Consider the following 25,731-nt stretch of genomic DNA (forward strand, 5'->3'; position numbering starts at 1 on the left):
TCACTGCCCAATATCTATTTCTTTCAATCTGTCAGTGATTAAGACTGGTGTTACCAACCGATCATCTTGTGCAGAAGCTGTGCATTGCCTTTGCCAAAGAGCACACAGAGGTCCAGGATCTTAGGAATGTCAAACAGGAAGTTGTTGTAAATTATCTCTCCAAATACTTCCGGGGTGATGAAGTTCTCCTGACAGTAGCAGAAGATGACATCACCATAATGAACAAAACAACAAAACATTGAATCAAAAACACTCATCACTTGAACTAAAAACAATATGTTTTTTTTAAAACTATATTTTATTTTACCTTCACACAGACAGGACAATTGAGAGTGACAGGAAGCGAGTGGTAGAGAGAGATGGGCAGGTCATGAGATGTCCCTATGGGCATTTTAGACCCAAGTGTAGTAAAGGTGCTGCCGCTTGCGCCACAGCTCTTTCTGTTCCCTTATAGGTCTCACCTTGGACTCCTTGTGGGTAGCCATCCTCAGGAAGACCATGAACACAGACCGGTGGATGCAGCGTTGCATGTCGGCCACGGCAGGAGACGAGAGAGACAGAGTCACATCCAGAGAGCGAGGAGCGTAGCTCAGGTATGAATCCAGACATCTCTGCACAGACTCATCAAACACTACCTGTGGGATGGAGGGCGGTTAGTATTAAGGCAATCACCCACTGGTGGCGTCTGACGCTTATCAAGTCACACCAAAGTTTAGATCTCCATTACTTTTAACAGAGAAAAACCCACTGGCGGCATCTGACACAGGTCAACACCAACGTTTCGAAAACTGTTCTATCACTTGAGCATCAAATCCATAGAAGTGAATGTCGTCCCCAGTGGGCGTTAACAGCCTTAACAGCTGGGAATTTGCAGTGCTTTCAATAAGATATGTAAGGAATAATGTATTGTCCACCAGTTAGTACACAACAAAAATTACCCAACAAGACAAACAGGAATGTATTGCAAACGGGAGGACCACTGAAGTAAGTAATGATGCCAGTTTATTGACAAACAAAAATGACAAGAAGATATTTAAATGTGCTTCCGTTATTGTGTTATGTCTCAACCAGTCCGGGAAAAAAGCATGATTGATATCGGATTAATATCGCCCAACTACTTACCTGGCACCAGAATTTATCATGAGGCAGTGACAGCAACCAATCCAAATCTTCAGATATAAACTGAGCTTGCTCCAAGAACTCTTCGGTCTGTGCAGACAAATTCTTCTCGGGAGGGGGTTTGTACAGAAGAAAACAACGCTCCTCCTTACGGTCTGGGTGCTGTTTGAATGATAAAATACAGTTACACGTTATGACAGCTACTCGACATCACCATTCAATGATATATTGGTCTATAAAATCTTGAGCTTACCAGGGCCGGAAGGGTGCGTTCTCGGCCATTAGGCCCTATGATGTCGGTGACATGCTGCTCGTCCAGTGGCACTTTTGCACACGCCATGAGCAGGTGAATTGGTGTTCTCTTAAGTAGTAAACAAAGACAGCCTGATTTACAGTGAGTGACACATGATGACAACTGGGGTTGTGGCTGGTTAACAGCTTATTGTAAAATCACACGTTACCGTTTTAACTTGCGTAATGTCACAATCTAAAGACTTCAACAGACTTGTCATAGTTGCCAAGAGCAGTAGCCTATCCTTATGGATGCAAAGTAACAGCTGGGCATGACACCTCACCCGAAGGCTAAATTAGCTCATCGAATAGTTATGTCAGGCTTAACAGAAGAGCCCCTAGGCATCATGTTAGGTACACACAATGACTCACTAACTGCTAAACCATCATTTACGTTAGTCATCATCAAGAATGATGATGGCTGACAAGCCAATGTTAATTCTATACGCAAATGACAGTCTCTCTCAACCTTTTTACATGTCAAACTAGCTGGCTAGCTAATCTAACATAACGTAGCGTCAGCTTTTTAGGTTCAACAGTAGCTTAACGTTATTGTTGATACACGCAGACTCCGTTATGAACATATGTTACAAACCAGCCGTTGCCTTTGGACATTCTGTTGGCGTGTTGACGACAACACTAAGTTGGTCGGAAAACTCACCACGGCAAACCGAAGAGTGCAGGTCGAAGAGTATCCTTCTCCTTATTCAAGGCATTACATCAGCGGTCCAGCGCTATTCGGAGATGAGCCACAGAGAGACTGTGGACTGCCCCTGGCTGTGTCAACTTTTCTTTTTGTCGTGTTCACTATGTCTTTATCTCTTCCAAAGCTATGCTATTGCTAGGCGGCTACGACAGCCAGTGCAGGTTAACTATAACCTGCCACGCGCTACCGGGATTCTGACAGTCAAACAATTTGTAGCATTAGTTGTCGGCTTTGTTGACAATAGTTCAAAATATTTAAGTTTGAAATCTTCGTAATGATATACAGAATATAGGTAAACGTGTTATAATCAGGCAAGAAAACTTCCGTCGAGTGCCTTGTTTTTCGGTTTCCGAAGGCTGATAAGTCAATGCTTTAATGTAATGCTACCACCTATTGGACTGGAGTGCAGACCGTCAAGGCCTCTAGGTTAGTTTATTTTTTGTTGACACTATGTTATTATTTTTCAGAATAAAATAGGCCTATAGGCTACACACATTTTTCATCAAAGGGAAGATATTTTTCACTTAATTACAGTGCATGAAAATGCACTGTAGCCTACTGTTCTTCCAAAGTCTTCTTCTTCTTCTTCTTCTAACGCAGTTAATGCAGCTTCAACCGCTTAACTAGAAACGTCATTCAAACTATGTTACGTAGGTCTTACTTAGGACATGTGTATTTTTCATCTTTGTAACTTTTATTCATGGGTTTCATCAGGTCCCTAAGCACAATGCAGTCTGCATTCATAATCTAGGCACTTGATTTTATACACCTGTGGAAAGGGACCTGATGAAACCCATGAATACTTTTTAAACTATTAATTAAAAACTATTCAAAATGTCCCCATAGACTTAACATTGGGCTGATGACATCACAATAGGGCCGTTAAGCAATTAGAATCTTGGGCCAGGTGGCCAGGCCACCTGCACCAACTGTCAGTTTCTCAGGCTTTAAGCATAAGCCTATTTCACGCCGCCATTTTGAATATTAATAAGCCGTATACACACTTCCGGTTAACAATGTCTTATGGAGAAACTAACGTTATCGGAGCTATCTACAAGTTTACAAGGAATTTGCGGGTATTAATCCATCACAGGTGGCAGATATTGTGGAACATCACAGGAAAACTAAGTGATCCAAACTGGATCAGAGATATAAATTGTTCCATGAACAATTCACCTTATTCCGCACGCAAACATGGGGCACTAGCTTTGCCCACATTGTCTCCGAACTTCCGATTGAGCAGTACATCCATTGCGATACATTGAGATAGCAGAGCTCTATCGAGATGACTGGCATCATATATTATGGGTCATCCTAAAGTTAGGAACGTTTATTTAGGATTTTGGTGACTTAAGACATTTCTGTTATACAGCTTTCCTATCTGAAGTTAGGAAAAAAATGACTATGGATCGGCTGTTCAGTAATGACTTTCTAAACTAGTTACCATTACCAAACAGATAAGGATTGCGGCCACTGCCGCATCGTCTACCCACTCCGTAGGGGTGAATAGCCTTGGGTAGCGAAGTACAATATTGCAATCTGACCTCCTGATGGCATTTGTTGTTTTCCTCCCAAGTTAGCCTCTCTATCCTCTTCTGCCGTGTTATCCCAATGAAGCTAACTAGACGTAGCTAGCCGACCGGAAGTTTAAAGACAACGTGGAATTTAACAAAATGGGCGGGGCTGAATAAGGTGAATAGGCCTTTATCACGGCAGCCCACGGGCAGCTGAAGCAGGGCTGTTCAGTTTCCTGTTGGCAGGTGTTCCTAAAAACATTAACGGCCTCTGGTTGAAGTAACTGGCCGAATCTGACACTTAATTAGAAACACCTGTGCTCACACAGGAACAGGGCTGTTCACTTCCTACTTCAGCTGCCGTGATAAAGGCCTATTAACAATTAAATTGTTCCATGAACAATTTATATATAAATATGAAGGTAAAGTCAGTCAGCTAGCTAGATGGCTAATACCAGATAGCTAGATGGGTAATACTAGATAAGACACAACAGGTTGTAAATGCACTTCAATAAAGCAGTGTAACAAAATTATCCTGTAGCCTACTTCTACTAAACCATCAGAATTGGATCGTAGATTGTTCCATGAACAGTTTATGTTTTGTGAAGGTAATGTTGATGTCAGCTAGCTAGGTGGCTAACGTCAGATCCAAACACAGCTTGTAAATGCACTTCAATAAAGCTGTTTAAAAAAATAATCCAGTGTTTTATTTTGTAATTATTACGTGCATGTTGGTTTTTTAGTCGTGTATGTTGGTTTTTTTAGTCTCCAAGGTAGAAGGCCTAGATGGTGTCTTTGTGAGATCACTGTGCTACCAATCTCTTAGAAAAAATGAGGAGCCACACAAACGAGGTGTAGTGAACATTGAATCTGTCAGGGGCAAAAGGAACAAGTACGCCTCAAGAATCAACAAGCACACTTTTGTGTGCTCATCGCTCTAAGGTAAATTTTGCTTTTAACCTTACTGTGAAGTTATATACTAGACAATGTTATGCTGTTTTAGGTTATGATTTGGTTCTCTACCCTAACTAATGAAGAATCAATGTGCCTGCAAGCAAGCAAGCTTAGCGATAGCTTAGTTATCACCTACATGTAAGTCAGGATTGTATGCTTTGACTAGCGGCTGGATGTTAGCTAACTGTGTTATTAAAGATACCAACACCTAACGTTAATGTTACAGACGCGCTGTGGTAGTTTTTCATCACTATTTCAGCATTTTGTTAATGGGGAACCAAGTCCCGAATCCCCAAATCCAGTCCCTGCTATATGAGTTATAACTAAATAATTCAATTACAGAAAGAATATTACAGCCACAACAGTATCAGAATAATATCAAACACTTTAATCGATTTCACATGTATTTACAGAGGCATCTCCACAGTTTCAGGCTCATCAGTGCAGGACACCACATCAGAAGAGTTGTCCATGGTCATTGAAACAGGTAGGCTACAGTTCATGTGACGGTTGTGGATTCTCATTGCACATTGTAGGGAGAAAGTGCTCAAAATGGTACCAGTCGAGTTTATTTTTTATTTTCCTCCACATCGCTAGCCTGGCTAGCGCCACCACTTCTCAATGAGACGTGGTCTGGGAACCAAACGTTCATTTTCTCGTATTTGAAAAAAATGCCCAGATCCGTTTATTGGGTGCCACGGATGTCTATCAAATGCGTCTGTGCATAGCTCATCATCGTCTTGCTTTCCCACCTGTTCTGTGATTGGTTCCCTATCTCAGGCGAAAATTTGCTCCATGGTCTCCAGGCTGCCTTAGCAGCGTGAATCAAATCACACGCAAGGCAGCATGGGAACACCCAGGCTACCACATCGCAGGATCAAAAAAAATTCGCTCCAGGTGATAGTCACTTTCACATAACACAAAAAGGTCACACCATGGCATCCCAGTCGATTGATCCTGTAGGTGTCATTACCTTTTTTATTTACTGGCAATCGGTGTAACTGATTTTCATTGGACATTTAGTTTCTAGAAGTCCATAGGTCTCATTCGCACCACTCTGAACCCTTCTGTCAGGGGATGTACCCAAATAGGGGGCTTTAGGGTTGATGACAAACCCACACACTTGCACTTCATTACCAGTGATGACAGCATAGGGGGACCGGGTATGGTCGTAACATGGGGGGAGTTGTAACATCACCAATTCCACCAATCAGGGATAAGATATGAGCCATGTGACAGTTTCTGACTCCTCAGACTTCCTTAATGATCACACATGGACATTTTCAAGTTGTTAGCGCCATTTCTCCTGGAGTAAGGAGAAAAATTCAACATCTGAGGTAAGAAAGTAACTTTTTTTTTTTAGATTTATTTTTTTCTAGTGCTTTTACCATTGTAGATACAGTTGTATGAGTTACATCAGGTCAAACTGTAGTTTCTCTAGTAAAGAATGGTGTAGCTCTCTCTTGCTAATGTCAAAGCACCATGCTAATACAGCTAGCTAAACAATGGATGACAGTGGTGGGGTAGGTTGTAACACATTTTTTAAAATGTTACAACCATCCCCTTACATTCAAAGAACATATGTTTTGTGATTTTAATAATTATACAGAATGCCCAGAACATGGGTGAGGAAAACTAATCGTGGAGTGGATGCCAAGGTACTAAAAAGAGCAGCAGAGGAGGTTAAAAAGGGAACATCTGTCAGGGCAGTGGCAAGAAAGCATGGTATCTGCCATGTTACCCTTCATAGATATTGGCAGAAGTTCAAACTACTTAAAGACCAGGGATGTGTGTGTGTGACTGTTCAGCCCTCTCTGTCTTTCCATGAGAGACACAAATACATACACACACAAAAGTATAAACGTTGTGGTTTTTATATTTAGTTTAAAACGTTAATATGATCTCCATTCTCTATGTGAAGAACGGATTGTATGGTATACAATATGTTGGTGAATCTATTTTCACACCCTGTGTACCCTGTTAATGCAATAAATCAGTATATCAAATGGAATTCCATTGTTTTTCTGCATTTTTTTTTTACCTGTTACAATCTACCCCAATAGGTGTTACAATCTACCCCAGTAGTGGGGTAGGTTGTAACAAAGGTACACACTGCATTTGTCATAATCTCACAAATTCTGTAATATAGTTGAAGAGATTTAAATGGTTGCCACTTGTAGTAGACAAATGTGGGTTTTTTGCCAAAAAGTTCCAGAACTGTAGCTTTAAAAGAAATGGTAGTTTTAGGTGCTGAAGAAAAGTGTGTTACAACCATACCCGGTCTCCCCCTCATGATATCGATAATAAGTCAAGAATGTTGATACTCTTGATTTGATTTGGGAGCCCCCTACCACACCAGTGGAGACATTACATGACATAGACTCCCCCAAACACACTCAGTAAAAAAGTGGCTTCATATCATTGTATTTCATACATTTTGAAATTTATATTAGCCTAAGTTTATATTATTTATGAGCTGCATAAATACCAGCTAAATACATAGTAATCACTATTTCATATTGAATTTTGATCATATTGACTTACATTTTACACGATTGTCATTGACTTATATTTATCTTAAATGTCAGTACACTGTAGGCTATGTGTAGGTCAATTGTGCTCTTCCAGGTGTTATGCATGGGTGTGCATTTTGCATTTTTCGCCCGTCGTTGATAATGTGCAGAATGTAAATTTGATTACATTTCATGTAAATTCAGGTTAATTTTCTCACAAACCTTTTACCACAGCAACTAGTAATACCATCTGAAAGCTAAGCTTGTGCTCTGTCAGGTGATATGCATGTGATATCAGAGAGATTATAACTTTGTGAGCAATCCAACAGAGAAGAATGGGTGTGCATTTTGCATTTTTCGCCTGTCGCAGATAATTTCTCAGGGAGGGCAGGGTTTATCTCAGGTGAGGCACTGCCTCCCCCAGCCTCTCCCTAGACACGCCCCTGTGTGCAGCTATATACGTGTGCTGGTTAAACTTGTGAATTAGATCATCAAAGGCAGCATAGATGCGTATGGAGATGGAAGACTATAATGATCACTATCACAGAAAAGACAACAGAGAGATTTTGAACACATCAGCAAATGCAGGATCAAACCAGCTGAGAGGTAGGTACATAAACAAAGGCTAACACTACACATACACTCGGCATAGGACACATTTAGAAATGTAAATAATTTAATTAGGAATAATGATGAAAGTCGTTGTTTTTCATCTTATATGTTTAGAATTGATACAGTTTCAGTTGTTTGGGGCAGCCGTGGCCTACTGGTTAGCACTTCAGACCTGTAACCGGAGGGTTGCAGGTTCGAACCCTGACCAGTAGGCTGAAGTGCCCTTAAGCAAGGCACCTAACCCCTCACTGCTTCCCGAGCGCCGCTGTTGATGCAGGCAGCTCACTGTGTCGAAATTAGTGTGTGCTTCACCTCACTGTGTGTACACTGTGTGCTGTGTGTGTTTCACTAATTCACGGATTGGGATAAATGCAGAGACCAAATTTCCCTCACGGGATCAAAAGAGTATATACTTATACTTATACTTAGTTTCAGTTAGAAAATGTTACATAAAATCAACATGTTTATATTATAAATTTATTATGAATATAATATATTTGTATTTTCATCTGTACAGTAGGTGTGTGTGTGTGTGTGTTTTTTTTCAGCCAAAATAATACGCACACATATACTACTGCACACATAAAGCCAGCGATAATCATGCTCCAAGTGCAATTAGCAACTGAACTGTGAACGCAGGATAAAAGTACAGACTAAAAAGAAAAACGCACTGCATTAAAATGACAATAAAATGTATTAAATGTAGACATACAAGTGACTGATAGATTCTTGAATAGGCTAATAGTCTGTCTGTTAAATGTTTTATATGAAGTGCTTGTGTTATGGGCCTATAGCTCTGAGACAACACCAGCCTCCCAAACCAGCCCAAACCAGCCTTCAAATTCACCAAGTAGCATTTGAATCCCACAAATATGTTGATCACTTTATCTAAATCAATGTTTGTACCTATCTCGATACATTGGGATGAAGCCAACTAAAAACATACTGTACACTGTGCGTATTGAGGCTTGTAGTAAAAGGTAGTAATATTCGGTAATACTAAACAATACGGTAATACTGTAGCACTTTGAGTCCCTTTTCTGGTTTGTTTTGGATGAACTAGAGTGGTGGACACCGAAATTTTGACGATGGGTACTGTCTCGACTTTTCTGACTCGTTTTGAATCGCCTTTGACTACTTCAGAGTGGCAGCCTATGGTCATGCACAAACATGTCCTTAAAACAACCCTTAACGTTCGTTTTCAAAACTGCAACTCACTGAGTGGTTAGTGGTGTTCGTTGATGTTCCAAAACAAATAGCGTAGCGAAATACAGTTTCTGTCGTGTTTTATTTGGCATTTTGTAAAATCCCATTGATTTCTGTTGGAAGACTCATTGCACGTTGATATTACTCCGGAAACGAAAACGGGGGCTGTTTACATACTGTCTATGCTTCAGGCTCAAATATTGATCGGAAGTTTATACGCGGTTGTGAGGTATCTGAAAAAATAGTTCCACAATAGCAAATAACATGGCTGGAAATCATACATTTCGCGATTCAAAACGAGTAAGAAAAATCGAGACCGGACCAATTGTCAAAATTTCGGTGTGCACCACTCAAAACAACCACCAAAACAAACCAGAAAAGGGACTCAAAGTGCTAAATACCAGAATTATCCTTTAATCGTAGGCTATAGGGTTATCTGAAGCCATTCACATTCAAAACTATTTTGACTGCATTTACTGAATGATGTCAGGATTTTGGAGTGACCAAGTTTGTCCCTGGGTTCTCTCATTGGATCATATAACTAAAGGATTGTGCATAGCCTGGGTGGTTGTGGTAACAACAGATTATTATCTGTTTATTATTATTTATCCCAATGCCCCAGTGCAGTGACGGGGACACTGCACTGTAGGAGATGCCGTCCTTCGGATGAGATGTTAAAGGAGAATGCCGGTGTGATATTGACCTAAAGTGTATTGAAACATGATACCGAGTGTGAACGTATGTCTCATAGCCCATCTCGGCTTGTCCCCTGCACTCCAAAATCTGGCTAGTTAGCCGATGCTACCAACAAACTTTTTTTCAATAGTGGTGCTTGACATCGGACTAACCATGCAAATAAATCACTGTTTTACACCCATTTACGAGGCTCAATGTATCTCCACACTTCATTGGTAGACTTCTGAGGGCCCTGACATTTAAAACGAGACATTGAGAACTTTGAAAAAAAAGCACTGGTAGTTTACTTACAAGGCGATTTATACAGACAGTATCTAAGTTTAGTTTGCAGCCATCTTGAATTTAGTTCTAGATAAGTCGAGCAACAAGTAAGAATGAACAGGTATAATAAGGGATCAGATTCCAAAAATAATTCAGGTGGAAATGCATGGATTCAGTTTCTTCCAGTAGCAGCAACTGGAATCCATGCATTCCACCGAATTATTTTGGAATCTGATCCCTTATCATATCTGTTCATTCTTACTCTTTTGCTTCGACTTATCATGACTTAAATTCAAGATGGCTTGCAAACGCAAACTTGGATGAAGATACTGTCTGTATAAATCGCCTTGTCTTTAAACTACCAGTCTTTCAAAGTTCTCAATGTCTGGCTTTAAATGTCAGCCCTCGAAGTCTACCAATGAAGTGTGGAGATACACTGAGCCTAAAATGGGTGTAAAACAGTGATTTATTTGCATGGTTAGCCCGATGCAGAAGCACCACTATTGAAAAAAAGCTGTTGGTAGCATCGCTAACTAGCGGAAGATTTTGAGTGCAGGGACAAGCCGAGATGGGCTATGAGACATAATGCTCACTCCGGTATCATGTTTCAATACACTTTAGGTCAATATCACACGAATTCTCCTTTAAACCAAGGTCCTGACTCACTGTGGTCAGTAAAGATCTCATGGCACTTATCACAAAGAGTAGGGGGTTCCCCGGTGTCCTGGCTAAATTCCCAACCTGGCTCATTCAATCTGGCCCCCTAATCATCCCACACTGTAATTTGCTAATTCACTCCCTCACTCTCCACCTTAAGCTGGTGTGTGGTGAGTGTTCTGGCGCATGGCTGCCGTGCATCATCCCCTAGGTGGGTGCTACACATTGGTAGTGGTTGCTAGTGAGGTCCCCCCTTCCATGTAACGCACTTTGAGTGTTGAGGAAAGCTCTATATAAATGTAATGTGTTGTTGTTGTTGTTATTTATCCTTCATATAACCATGCACCATCAACATGAATCTGAAGATGATACCATAATGTTTAGTTGCCCATGAAAACTAACCTCAAAAAGTGGCATATTGCTACATAGTGCTGCTTTTAAAAAACTATTTCTGTAACCTGTGAGTTATTGTTACAGAAAAGATTATTTATGACCGCCGCACAGCGAAGCGGCGGTCATATAGGTTTAGTCAGATTTTTTTTTTTTTTTTTTTTTTTCTTTTCGCATGCCCAAATTTCCGTCAATGATTCCCGGACACTGAAAGACCGGGTACACAAACTTGGTGGACATGTAACCCCACATGGATAGCATGGAACCATCGTTTTTCGTTTTGATCTGTAGCCCCTCCGCTGAATTGGACCCCCCGAAAGGAGGGTAGGGCAGACACAGTTTTCTGTGAATATCTCGAAAACCGTAGGGTTTAGGAGGACCATTTTTTTTTGTATGTTGATCTCAAGGGGCCATGTCAACCCATTCCATAACCACTCATTTCATGTATAGCGCCACCTAGTTAAACACAAAAAAGTAAAAATGAGGTGGTGTAATTGAAGGTATCTGTGACCTAACATAGTCAAACTGCACAAAATTGGAAGTGTAGGATCATTATGACACCCTATGTATGCACGCCAAGTTTTGTGGAATTCCGTTCATGGGGGGCCACACAATAAATTAATTTATGTTACTATACACCAACTGGCCTGTAGGTGGCCGGAGACAGTTTTCTGTGAATATCTCGAGAACCGTAGGGCCTAGGAGGTCCACCTTTTTTTTGTATGTTGGTCTTAAGGGGCATGTCAACCCATCCCATTACCACTTATTTCATGTATAGCGCCACCTAGTTAAAAATTAAAAGCAAAAAAATGAGGTGTTTTCATCTCAATATCTCTGGCTGACAAGGTCAAAACTGCACGAAATTAAAAGAGTAGGATCATTATGACACCCTCTGAATGCATGCCAAGTTTTGTGTACTTTCGTTCATGGGGGCCTTACAATAAAATAATTTATGTGTACATTTAGTGACGCATACACCAACAAGGATTCCCGACACTGAAAGACCGGGGTACACAAAACTTGGTGAGCATGTACCCCACATGGATAGCATGGAACCGTCATTTTTAGTTTTCATCTGCAGCCCCCCCGCTGGACTGGACCCCCCCGAAAGGAGGGTAGGGCAGACACAGTTCTCTGTGAATCTTTTATGGTATGTTGGTCTCAAGGGCCCACATCAACCTGGCTCATAATCACTCATTTGTGATTTGCCCCAGTAAAAATGAAAATCAGTAGGATTAAAAAAAAGCCAAAATAAATATTCATCATCATCATCATGGCTGCATTTTCAGTATTGGCGAAAGTAGTCGTTTGTCCACTAGATGGCGATCGTTGCAGTGAGACGTAATTTTGTTGGAAGTTAAAAGTGGGTTGGAAAAAACAATGGGCCTTCATACAAGGACTGTAATTTACAGCAGCGAACATCTAATAAGGATAGGGCGATGTTCACATGAAGTGTAATTCCCATTTCTTCTTGAAGCGAAATAAATCTAAGGATGTTTCGGACATGCTTGGTTTTACTGCAGGTACGTTAATCTTGTAATATCAATAAGGACCTAGGTAATGTTACCGTTAAGCGTTGGTTGAGTGATGGAGGCATTTGATTGATTGCATTTGTAGAAAACTATAAATGCGGTTATACCAAGCAAATTGATAGCAGCACTGTTTGTATCTTCGACTGTCATTTATTGCACGTGCTACAAAATCATTCTGTGCAATGGAAGATTTACCAACGTTACACCGGGTCTGATACAGTTTTGCCTATACATCGCGTGAGACTGAGGCGCCTGTTTATTTTGTTTTAAGTGCGTGCAGGGTGTGAGAGGGGAATCGATGTGCTTTGATTACAGCTTGGTAGTTGTAGTCTGTGAAATTAAAAAGCACGTGTGTGTGAAGTATCCAAACAATGACACCTTCATTTCATTATGGCTGCTTTAGCAAAACACCTTAAGCTACTGTGTAGTGGGTCCCATTTAGAAGTGGCTACTTCATTCGCTTTCCTTGACTCATGGAGCTGCGTGAATGTTATTACAACTTTTAAGCCCGATATGACAGTTTAAGTCCGCTTGATACTGTAAAGTAAGCCATTGGTTTCCAAAGGAGATTTTATTTGTGTAAAAGCCAGCATAGCCTATTGACAATTTATGTTGTCAATAGGCCTACCTTATAAATCCTACCTGTAGCTTAGGGAAGCTAACAACTTTCTATTAGGATCTAGTTTGTTAGTTACCGTTTTGTCATAACTCCCTGATGCATTTTGCATTTAGAATAGCCAGAGCGTGTATATCTCAATCGGAAAATTAAACAATATCGGTGCCTATGGACTAGGCTGGGTGAACCCAGCCTGATCTGCCCGCTATTTATTTTTTGATTTCTTAAAAAAGATTGAGCTTGGTCTGATGAAAGCCAGACTAGCCATGGACCTCAGTTAAACAATGCAAGGGAACATGAATCAGCCTATATTTGCACTAACAATAACGGACAAAAGCTTTTCAACTTTGGCCCGTTAAAATGTGTATGAACAGTCTAGCGACGCATTTCATCAAGGCCCATTTGGACATGTCAGTTATTTGCACCACTGGTTAGATGTAAAACAGCATTTCGTTTCAGACTAGGCTACTGTTACTTAATTTGTGCATTAACAATAACGTTTCAGACTACTGTTACTTAATTTGTGCATTGACAATAAAATTATTACATGAACTAAAGATGACTAAAATCTTATGTAGAAGAAGAAACATTCACAAAAAATCCATCCATCCAAAATGACCTTTGTTTTTTGATAGCTGTTGAAAACGGCATGGAACTGACAGAGATGTTTTTGTTTATAAATACATAAAAAATAAATAAATAAATAACATTATGCTGATACCTTTTTTTTTTTTTTAATACAATGTAGCCTACAGGTGTAAGTGACCTTTCATCAATCCAGTTGCAATGGATGAACTGTGATGAACTGCCCTACTTGTGATTGTTTAGAGATTTTAAAGGTTTTATAACAATTCTACATCTTCTTTGGCTATTCTACAATCTATTCACCTTTTCAGCACCAGTAGGGTACTTTCTGTGCAGCCTTTTACACACACTCAGGCATGCCAAACAAGCATACACAAAAGTTTCAAGAGTGGGGGATGGAGTAAAATATGGAGACAAATTGAAGTGTGATTTATTTTCGCGGAACGGATGTACAGGACTGAGCGGCGGTCATATTTTGTACCGCTATGCGGTACATCTAGTTTCCCCATAGGTTGTAACCAAGCTTTTATTAGATAGCATAACTACCCTCTTGTTTCACACCATCTAATTTGAGGAAGCAGAAAGCTGCAAAAAGCTGAAGATGTGTGAACAAAACGGAATTTGAAAAAAAGAAAGATCAACTAGATGTACATATTATGACCGCCACTCTCCTTGTAAATAGCAAGTCATACATGCTCGGTTTGATACTCAAATCTTACGGTACAATGCTTATGTACCGTATGTGTATGTGTGTCTCTGTCTGTACACACATGTATCCACTACCAGTGTGAGTGTGTGTGTGTGTGTTTGTGTTTGTTTGTGCATGTGTGTATGTGTGTGTAAGTGGCAGTTTCAGTTCGTATTGACTGTGTGTGTGACAGCCCTGCCTGGGGTGGCGGTAGATGAGTAGTCCAGCAACAGGAAGGCCCAGAAAATGACCACCGACTCCTTTTGACCGTGTCAAGGTGTCCTTGAGCAAGACACTGAACCTCAAACTGCTATTTTCTTCTGTCAGCTACAGTTACACGATTGAGCTAAATGAAACTTTTGTTAAAGGGACACCAGGCAAGCCTGATGCTTTTTCTCTACGAAACTCCCCCTCGCTCGGTCTGAAGCTCTTTTCCTTTTCTTTGCGTCTTCCGTCAAGGGTTTTGCGCTGCTTCTTCCGCCCGGCTCTGCCATTATACACCGCTTTGCACAATCTCTAGCGTTTGGATTAGCCTGCCTCTGTGCTGTAAACTGATCCTGCTTCGGTCGCCGGGTAGGATACACCGAACTTGCAAGTGGGATATTCTTCCTACAGGCAGTAGGGGCGGGCGAGAGAGCCTTCATTCGCCCCGTAATAAGTCATTTAACCATATACCGACTTACGAAGATGATTAATTAACACGAAAACGTTGCCTGGTGTCCCTTTAAGTAATAATAAAATACCAAAATATTTCATGTGATTTTCATTTTAGTCTGCCATTATAGTTGGGTGTCCTTTGGGCTGCTGTGTCTCCTTCAAGTGACTCTGAACATAACTCTGCGTCTCCTCTGTGAGTTACTTTCTAATTCCTTTAGCTCTAATAAGCAGACAGACATACACAAACAGTATTACAAAGTCTGTCTTTCAGACATTGAATTCAACAACCTGACCAATGACGGACAGGAGTGTCAGATGGGATGCGGCTCGCTGGTTGAAGAAAGAGACCTTTTGCTGACCAATTACACCAAACTGTCGGAAGAAAAAAAGAGCTGTTACTAATCAACTACACCACTCTGGCTGAAGAAAGAGACAGGCTTCATAAGGAGCTTGATGACCTGGGTGAGTATGAATCTGGTATTGTTGTCTTGTAATGAAGAGAAAGAGTATGTTGTACAATCCAAACATTTACCCAATAAAAAGAATTTCACAGCACAGTTAGCACAGATGTCATTCTATTGGCATGTGCAGTTATTGGTGATGGTGAGGGGCACTGATCTGGTGAACACTGACAAGTGTTTCTGAATCTTCACTGTGAGAACTTCAGCTGCAATAAGCAGACAGACATGAGCAATACTTGAGTATAACAAGTAACAAACATGTAACAAATGGTCTTTCAGCCTTACATTTTACAAGTGTCAACAACCTGACCAATAAGAGACATGATCACTGCTCTTTAACCAGTGGTTATTTTGTTAATGGGAGGCTTTTGTTTCAGCTGTCAGTTCTAAATGATCTTATTACATCCTGCCAGTGGGATGGAAGAGTTTCCAATCCAGCCTCTATTTCTTCTCCATTGAGGACAGAAACTGGACTATGTCCAGGAAAGACTGTAGACAGAGAGGAGCTGACCTGGTGATTATCAACAGCGAAGAGGAACAGGTGTGTGTGTGTGTGTGTGTGTATGTGTGTGTGTGTGTGTGTGTGTGTGTGTGTGTGTGATAGATGCAAGAATTGATGGACAGTCAGTCAGTTGGTTGTACTTGTGTAGTTACCGTATCTGTCAAAATATTCCTGAAGTGCTTTCCAGATGTTTTTGTTATAATGGCACACATGCCTTTTAAATATATCTGTAAGATCTTCAAAGTCTTTAATGAATTAGACATTGTTTTTCTTTTTCAATGAAAGGAGTTCATCTCAGCACGTGTCCGTGTCTCCTGGATTGGCCTGACAGACAGTGACATAGAGGGGGAGTGGAGGTGGGTTGATGGGACTCTACCAATCACAAAGTAAGAAAAATACATCTTAAGTAATATTGGCAACCTGGGGAAACCCTAAAATGCCATAAGCATGTGATGTAGACTCTGTTTCTGGGAGATCTTGACTTAAATGACTTTGTTTTCCTGAGTTAATGAATATACATTTTAATTTGATAGCTCAGGAAAACTATAAAACAGACAATGACATGTAATAATGCTGATAACAAAAAAAAAAGCTAAGCTTGTATGTAGCACCAATTACGGAGCCCTGGAGGTGTCATTTGTGTATATCGAGGGAATGTGCACTCATTTTACTAAAGTGTGTGCTCATTTTACTAAAGTGTGCGCTTATTTTATTAAATCATGCCCTCATTTTAATTTGTTATAATATGAGTGCACAATTTAGTAAAATGAGCAGCCTATTTACTAAAACGAGTGCAGTACTTATTAAGACGAGCGCACGATTTTGTGCAACGAGCACACATTCTCTCGATATACAAAACAAAAATCTTGACAATGACACCTCCTGGGCTCTGTAACCAATAACAAATGTTTGTAAGTTTATGTTGTCGCTTCATTTGTTCTAGGTTCTGGATGGAAAATGAACCCAACAATGCTGATAAGGGTGAAGACTGTGCCAAGACTTATGGAAAACAATGGAATGATGTACCTTGCTCACTAGACTTAAGATGGACTTGTGAAAGACAAATATAGATTTTCCATGACACCATATATCAGAAGATACACCAGTCAAAAATTTGGACACAGTTGTTCATGGATTTTTCTTTATTTCGACCATTGTAGAATCAGAACCAATAAGGTTAAAAAACTATGAAATAATATACCGGTATGTGTGGAATTCTGTAAGCAAGAAAAGTGTAAAAAAGTGTAAAAACTTGTATTAGATTTTAGACTAACCTCATTTTGCATCGATGAGATTTTCACACACTTGCCATTCTCTCAACCATCTTTAGGTAGACATCTGGAATACTTTTCCAAAAGTCTTGGAGGAGTTCCCGTTCATGCTGAGTCTACTTTTCTTTCAATCATGTTATTTCAGAAGCATTCCATGTGTTTATACCTCATGAATTTGGTTATGATAATGCCAAACTTCTGATGGGCACTGTATATGTCACAATAGGAATTTTCTCTTTTCTATGTCTTATGAAGCCTTCTCTGATAGTTTGTTTTATGTCTGGTATAATGTGTGTATTCTCACTTGACCTAATGTGAAAACAAACATGGTATTGTCCTACTTCTTTCAATACATTTTAAGTTTCTTATTTTATGAATGACTAATATATCAGCTATTTTAACCAATATGTTTAGATGTTTACTAAGCCACAAATAATAAATAAATTGAACATTAAATAAAAAGTTTGTTGGATCCAACTGATTCTGGGCCATAATCAGGTCAAAATCAGTGTCTGCTTGGAATAAGTCAGCACCAATTAGCTTCCATGCATCATTTTGCGCTTTTATGACATCATCACACACAGTACATACCTCAAAGAGTAAAAAATAAAGTGACAAAATAGTATTTTGTATTGAAATACATAAATCAGAATATTTTATACATGTAACAGACATACTGCCCATAGGACAATACTGCCCACAGTGTGTGTGTGTTTGAGAGAGAGAGAGACAGAGAGACAGAGAGATATCAGAGGTCCAATAACTAGACTTCAGATGACCTCTCCAGACCTCAAAAAAGTATGGACATGTAAATACTGTAATGATCAGCAACAGCTGCACAGTGCTATGGCACATGAGTTTGTGGATAGCTGATGCTGAGCAGCTGTATACGTGTGCTGGTTAAATTTGTGCATTAGATCATCAAAGGCAGCGTAGATGCGTAAGGAGGAGATGGAAGACTATAATGATCACTATCACAGAAAAGACAACAGAGAGATTTTGAACACATCAGCAAATGCAGAATCAAACCAGCTGAGAGGTAGGTACATAAACAAAGGCTCACACTACACATACAATCGGCATATAACACGTTTAGAAATGAAAATTAATATGATCACAGTTTTTAAAGTCGTTGTTTTTCATCTTATAGGTTTGGAATTGATACAGTCTCAGAACATGTACATAAAAATTACATGTTTATATTATCAATTTATTATGAATATAATATATTTGTATTTTCATCTGTACAGTAGGTGTGTGTGTGTGTTCTTTTTTCTGCCATAATAATACGCACACATATACTACTGCACACATGCAAGCCAAATCATGCTCCAAGTGCAATTAGCAGCTGAACTGTGAACACAGGATGAAAGTACAGACAAATAAGAAGAAAAATATTAACATACTGCATTAAAATGACAATAAATTGTATTAAATGTAGACATACATGTGACTGATAGATTCTTAAATAGGCTAATAATCTGTAGGTCTGTTAGATGTTTTATATGAAGTGCTTGGGTTATGGGCCTGTAGCTCTGAGACACCAGCCTCACAAATTCACCAAGCAGCATTTCAATCCCACAAATGTGTGTACCTATCTCGATACATTGGGATGAAGCCAACTAAAAACACTACTACTGTCACTGTGGGAATATTGAGGGTTGTAGTAAAAGGTTGTAATATACAGTAATACTAAACAATACGGTAATACAACAACTTAATCTTAGGCTATAGGGTTATCTGAAGCCAAACACATTCAAAACTATTTTGACTGCATTTACTGAATGATGGCAGGATTTGGTGGTCACCAAGATGCAAGTTTGTACCTGGATTCTCTCATTGGATCATAACTAAAGGATTGTGCATAGCCTGGGTGGTTGTGGTAACAACCGATGCCATGTATTCTTCATATAACTATGCACTATCAACATGAATAATATACCAGAATGTTTAGTTGCCCATGAAAACTAACTTCAAAAAGTGGCATATTGCTACATAGTACTGCTTTTAAAAAACAATTTCTGTAACCTGGGAGTTAGTTTTACAGAAAAGATTATTTTCCCCATAGTTTGTAACCAAGCTTTTATTAGATAGGATAACCACCCTCGTGTTTCACACCATCTAATTTGAGGAAGCAGAAAGCTGCCAAAAGCTGAGAAAAGATGTTTGAGCAAAATGGAATTTGAAAAAAAGGATGATCAACTAGATGTACATATTATGACCGCAACTCTCCTTGTAAATAGCAAGTCATACATGCTCGGTTTGATACTCAAATCTTTGCTTATGTACCATATGTGTGTGTGTGTGTCTGTCTGTACACACATGTATCCACTACCAGTGTGAGTGTGTGTGTGTGTGTGTTTGTGTTTGTTTGTGCATGCGTGTATGTGTGTATAAGTGGCAGTTTCAGTTCGTATTGACTGTGTGTGTGACAGCCCTGCCTGGGGTGGCAGTAGATGAGTAGTCCAGCAACAGGAAGGCCCAGAAAATGACCACCGACTCCTTTTGACCGTGTCAAGGTGTCCTTGAGCAAGACACTGAACCTCAAACTGCTATTTTCTTCTGTCAGCTACAGTTACACGATTGAGCTAAATGAAACTTTTGTTAAAGGGACACCAGGCAAGCCTGATGCTTTTTCTCTACGAAACTCCCCCTCGCTCGGTCTGAAGCTCTTTTCCTTTTCTTTGCGTCTTCCGTCAAGGGTTTTCGCTGCTTCTTCGCCGGCTCTGCCATTATACACACGTTTGCGACAATCTCTAGCGTTTCGTTAGCCTGCCTCTGTGCTGTAAACTGATCCTGCTTCGGTCGCCGGGTAGGATACACCGAACTTGCAAGTGGGATATTCTTCCTACAGCAGTAGTAGCGGGCGAGAGAGCCTTCATTAAGCCCGTAATAAGTCATTTAACCATATACCGACTTACGAAGATGATTAATTAACACGAAAACGTTGCCTGGTGTCCCTTTAAGTAATAATAAAATACCAAAATATTTCATGTGATTTTCATTTTAGTCTGCCGTATAGTTGGAGTGTCCTTTGGGCTGCTGTGTCTCCTTCAAGTGACTCTGAACATAACTCTGCGTCTCCTCTGTGAGTTACTTTCTAATTCCTTTAGCTCTAATAAGCAGACAGACATACACAAACAGTATTACAAAGTCTGTCTTTCAGACATTGAATTCAACAACCTGACCAATGACGGACAGGAGTGTCAGATGGGATACGGCTCGCTGGTTGAAGAAAGAGACCTTTTGCTGACCAAATACGCCAAACTGTCGGAAGAAAAAGAGCTGTTACTAATCAACTACACCACTCTGGCTGAAGAAAGAGACAGGCTTCATAAGGAGCTTGATGACCTGGGTGAGTATGAATCTGGTATTGTTGTCTTGTAATGAAGAGAAAGAGTATGTTGTACAATCCAAACATTTACCCAATAAAAAGAATTTCACAGCACAGTTAGCACAGATGTCATTCTATTGGCATGTGCAGTTATTGGTGATGGTGAGGGGCACTGATCTGGTGAACACGGACAAGTGTTTCTGAATCTTCACTGTGAGAACTTCAGCTGCAATAAGCAGACAGACATGAGCAATACGAGTGTTTAGTTGCCCATGAAAACACAAAAAGTGGCATATTGCTACATAGTGCTGCTTTTAAAAAACAATTTCTGTAACCTGTGAGTTAGTGTTACAGAAGAGATTATTTTCCCCATAGTTTGTAACAAAGGTTTTATTAGATAGCATAACTACCCTCTTGTTTCACACCATCTAATTTGAGGAAGCAGAAAGCTGCCAAAAGCTGAGAAAAGATGTGTGAACAAAACGGAACTAGAAAAAGGAAGATAAACTAGATGACCACAACTCTCCTTGTAAATAGCAAGTCATACATGCTCGGTTTGATACTCAAATCTTTGCTTATGTACCGTATGTGTGTGTGTGTGTGTGTGTGTGTGTGTGTGTGTGTGTGTGTTTCTGTCTGTACACACATGTATCCACTGCCAGTGTGAGTGTGTGTGTGTTTGTGTTTGTGTTTGTGTTTGTTTGTGCATGCATGTGTGTGTGTGTGAGAGGCAGTTTCAGTTTGACTCTGTGTGTGAGACAACCCTGCCTGGGCTGGCGGTGGCTCAGGAGGTAGATGAGCAACAGGAAGGCCCAGAAAATGGAGTCGGACCCGACTCCTTTTGACCATGTCAAGGTGTCCTTGAGCAAGACACTGAACCTAAAACTGCTCTTTTCTTCTGTCAGCTACAGTTACATGATTGAGCTAAAAGAAACTTTTGTTGCGTGATAATAAAATACCAACATGTTTTGTGTGATTTTTATTTTAGCCTGCCGTATAGTTGGAGTGTCCTTTGGGCTGCTGTGTCTCCTTCAAGTGACTCTGAACATCACTCTGCGTCTCCTCTGTGAGTTACTTAAGCAATAAGCCCCGAGAGGACATAGGTTACGCTGATTCTACAACAGCTAAGGGGCGTTGTTAGGCACAATGCGCTAGCGGAGTGCCTAAAACCCACCTTAGCTGTTGTAGAATCAGTGTAACCTACGTCCTCTCGGGGCTTATTGCTTTTCTAAAACTGTTACTATAAATACCTGACAAAGTTTCATAAAGTAAAGATATACAGCAACTAGAAATATAACGAGTTATTCCTAGATAATCATTCTTCCGCCAAGAAATATATTTCCTCTATCTGAATGTTAAATTAAAGTTGTGGTAGAGCAGTAATATAGAACGGAATGTGGTCAAGGTGTATGTTTGTGCTGGATTTTACAACGGCATCGAACGTGATTCAGACAATCACAATCAAGGACCGGAACTGTAAGTTTTAGAATTTCTCATTCCTTCAGTTAATAAGCAGACAGACATACAAACAACAAAGTCTGTCTTTGATATACTAAATTTACAGACATCAACAACCTGACCAATGACGGACAGGAGTGTCAGATGGGATACGGCTCGCTGGTTGAAGAAAGAGACAGTCTTCATAAGGAGCTTGATGACCTGGGTGAGTATGAATCTGGTATTGTTGTCTTGTAATGAAGTGAAAGAGTATGTTGTACAATCCAAAGGTTTACCCAATAAAAAGAATTTCACAGCAGAGTTAGCACAGGTGTCATTCTATTGGCATGTGCAATTATTGGCGATGGTGAGGGACACTGATCTGGTGAACACTGAAGTGTTTCTGAATCTTCACTGTGAGAACTTCAGCTGCAATAAGCAGACAGACATGAGCAATGCATGAGTATAACAAGTAACAAACGGTCTTTCAGTCGAGTTTACAAGTGTCAACAACCTGACCAATAAGAGACATGATCACTGATCTTTAACCAGTGGTTATTTTGTTAATGGGAGGCTTTTGTTTCAGCTGTCAGTTCTAATTGATTCTTACTATATCCTGCCAGTGGGATGGAAGAGTTTCCAATCCAGCCTCTATTTCTTCTCCATTGAGGACAGAAACTGGACTATGTCCAGGAAGGACTGTAGACAGAGAGGAGCTGACCTGGTGATTATCAACAGCAAAGAGGAACAGGTGTGTGTGTGTGTGTGTGATAGATGTAGGGATTGATGGACAGTCAGTCAGTTGGTTGTACTTGTGTAGTTACAGTATCTGTCAAAATATTCCTGAAGTGCTTTCCAGATGTTTTTGTGACAATGGCACACATGCACTTTAAATATATCTGTAAGATCTTCAAAGTCTTTAATGAATTAGACATTGTTTTTCTTTTTCAATGAAAGGAGTTCATCTCAGCACGTGTCCGTGACACCTGGATTGGCCTGACAGACAGTGACATAGAGGGGGAGTGGAGGTGGGTTGATGGGACTCTACCAATCACAAAGTAAGAAAAATACATCTTAAGTAATATTGGCAACCTGGGGGAAACCTAAAATGCCATAAGCATGTGATGTAGACTCTGTTTCTGGGAGATCCTGACTTAAATGACTTGTTTTCCTGAGATAATGATGATACATTTTAATTCGATATCTATATAAAACTATATAACAGAGAATGACATGTAATAATGCTGATAACAAATAAAAGCAACGCTTGTATGTTGCACCAATTACAGAACCCGGAGGTGTCATTTGTGTATAGAGGGAATGTGCACTCATTTTACTAAAGCATTTTTTTTAAAACGAGCGCACTACTTATTAAGACGAGCGCACAATTTTGTACTACGAGCACACATTCTTTCGATATACAAAACAAAAATCTTGACAATGACACCTCCTGGGCTCTGTAACCATTAGCAAATGTTTGTAAGTTTATGTTGTCGCTTCATTTGTTCTAGGTTCTGGATGGAGAATGAACCCAACAATGCTGTTATGGGTGAAGACTGTGCCAAGACTTATGGAAAACAATGGAATGATGCACAATGCTCACTACACTTTAGATGGACTTGTGAAAGACAAATATAGATTTTCCATGACACCATATATCAGAAGATACACCAGTCAAAAGTTTGGACACAGTTGTTCATGGATTTTTCATTATTTCGACCATTGTCGAATAAGAACCAATAAGGTTAAAACTATGAAATAGTATATGTAACGGTATATAGAATTATGTAAGCAAGAAAAGTGTAAACAAAGACATGTTTTAGATTTTAGACTAGTAGCTTGATTTTGCATCGATGAGATTTTCACACATTTGACATTCTCTCAACCATCTTTAGGTAGACATCTGGAATGCTTTTCCAACAGTCTTGAAGAAGTTCCCATACATGCTGAGTCTGCTTTTCTTTCAATCATATTAATTCAGAAGCATTCCATGTGATTATACCTCATAAAGATGGTTATGATAATGCCAAACTTCTGACGGGTACTGTATATTTGTCACAATAGGATTTTTCTCTTCTCTATGTCTTATGAAGCCTTCTCTGATCATTTGTTTTATGTCTGGTACAATGTGTGTATTCTCACTTGGTCTAATGTGAAAACATCTTGGTATTGTCCTACGTCTTACAAAGACATTTGAAGTTACTTCTTTTATGAATGACTAATATCAGCTATTTTAACCAATAAATAAATTGACATTAAATAATAAGAGTTATTAATTATTTGTTGTAAATATCAGATTTCAATCTGTAAATTGTGTAATTGATTCAGTAAAACACTGTATTATGGACTATTAAAGACATAATATACATATAACATTCAGAAAAATACTATGCCCATTGAAAGATTTACCACTAAATACCTGCTGTATCAATTTTGATACAAACATTTTCTGCTCGATTTTACACCAAACTATATTTTACAATTTTCAGAAATTTCTAAGTTTTTTGAACAATATAATTTTTATCTTAAAATATTGATAAATATGTAAAGGTAAATCTCACCATAAAAGTATAAAATTACCAATATCCTTGACCTTTACATAATCAGCAGGGTACTAATGAGATTCCGCCATTTTGAATTCTAACAAACCACATGTCAGAATTGTTGTAGTGCAAAAGGTATCCAACAAGGGGCAGTGGACAAGTAATAGATTGTATACAACAGGGTTTTTATGCAAAGTTTATATCTCATGGTGATGCAATGGGTCTCAGAAATGTATGTCTCAAATATGATATGCACAGCATTAGATAGATAGATAGATAGATAGATAGATAGATAGATAGATACTTTATTGATCAAGTCAAGGTCTCAGTAGCATACAGGCATCACACACAACATGCACTTACAACAGAAATGGTAAATATATGTTTAAACATATAACTAAACTCCACTGTACAATAGAGACAGTAGAAGATAAGAAAAACTAACAAAACGAAATACTAAATATACTATATAAATAAAATTTAAAAATCCACAGTGTGGTTGAGGGTGATCAAGCATGAGACGCTTGCAGTGACAGGGCCGGGACTGGCCTGTAGTTCTGCATGATGAGGTGCTCAAGAGGGTGAGTGTCATGGTGAAGGTGAAAAAGCAGTCCAACAGTAGTCCTGTAGTTCTGTGTGCATGGTAAGGTGCTGAAGAGAGTGAGTGTCATGGTGAAGGTACAAAAAGTAGTCCAACAGTAGTCCTGTAGTTCTGTGTGCATGGTAAGGTACTCAAGAGAGTGAGTGTCATGGTGAAGGTGCAAAAAAGTCCAACAGTCCAACAGTGCAACAGTGCAAGAATAAGGTCTAGAGACCATGCAGCATAAATAATATGGACAAATAAGAGAGTAAAGTATAATGTAGACATGGTAATATAAAAAACTATGTCAGTGCAAGAATAGGTTGAGGTAATAGGGTTACAGCCATTCAGTATTGTAGCAGAAGCCATCGGTCATGTGTGCTAATATAGCATGAAAAGCAGTGTAGCAGTAAAACAGTAGTAAAAACATTAGGCTGTGGACAGTAGTAAAACAGTAGTAAAGCAGTAGTGGGCAGTCAGTACTCAAACATGGAGAGGGTGGAGAGGCAGACAGACTATGCAGAGAAGTCTCTCTCTCCTCTTCCCTTTAGTGAAGCATTGAACAGTTCAATGGCCCTGGGGACAAATGACTTCCTCAGCCTTTCA

The 25,731-nt window shown here is 39.6% G+C and overlaps 2 protein-coding genes across 2 annotated transcripts in view; one reads left to right on the forward strand and one right to left on the reverse strand.

The window, feature by feature from the left end:
* The window catches only part of ascc2 (activating signal cointegrator 1 complex subunit 2), a 13,513-nt gene extending 11,035 nt beyond the window's left edge, over positions 1–2,478 (reverse strand). Inside the window, exons 1-5 of the mRNA XM_048244537.1 lie at positions 2,072–2,478; positions 1,373–1,480; positions 1,123–1,281; positions 462–635; positions 59–188 (exon numbers count right to left, since the gene is read on the reverse strand). Coding sequence (XP_048100494.1) covers positions 59–188; positions 462–635; positions 1,123–1,281; positions 1,373–1,459 — 550 coding nt within the window. The 5' untranslated portion in view covers positions 1,460–1,480; positions 2,072–2,478. The remainder of the gene's footprint in view (positions 1–58; positions 189–461; positions 636–1,122; positions 1,282–1,372; positions 1,481–2,071) is intronic.
* Positions 2,479–5,003: 2,525 nt separating this feature from the next.
* Positions 5,004–25,731, forward strand: part of LOC125295274 (CD209 antigen-like protein D) — a 28,022-nt gene continuing 7,294 nt past the window's right edge. The window contains exons 1-5 of the mRNA XM_048244540.1: positions 5,004–5,071; positions 20,242–20,586; positions 22,626–22,753; positions 22,960–23,060; positions 23,514–23,560. Coding sequence (XP_048100497.1) covers positions 5,056–5,071; positions 20,242–20,586; positions 22,626–22,753; positions 22,960–23,060; positions 23,514–23,560 — 637 coding nt within the window. The 5' untranslated portion in view covers positions 5,004–5,055. The remainder of the gene's footprint in view (positions 5,072–20,241; positions 20,587–22,625; positions 22,754–22,959; positions 23,061–23,513; positions 23,561–25,731) is intronic.

Source organism: Alosa alosa, chromosome 5, assembly GCF_017589495.1.
Source record: "Alosa alosa isolate M-15738 ecotype Scorff River chromosome 5, AALO_Geno_1.1, whole genome shotgun sequence".
NCBI classification, from domain to species: Eukaryota; Metazoa; Chordata; class Actinopteri; order Clupeiformes; family Clupeidae; genus Alosa; species Alosa alosa.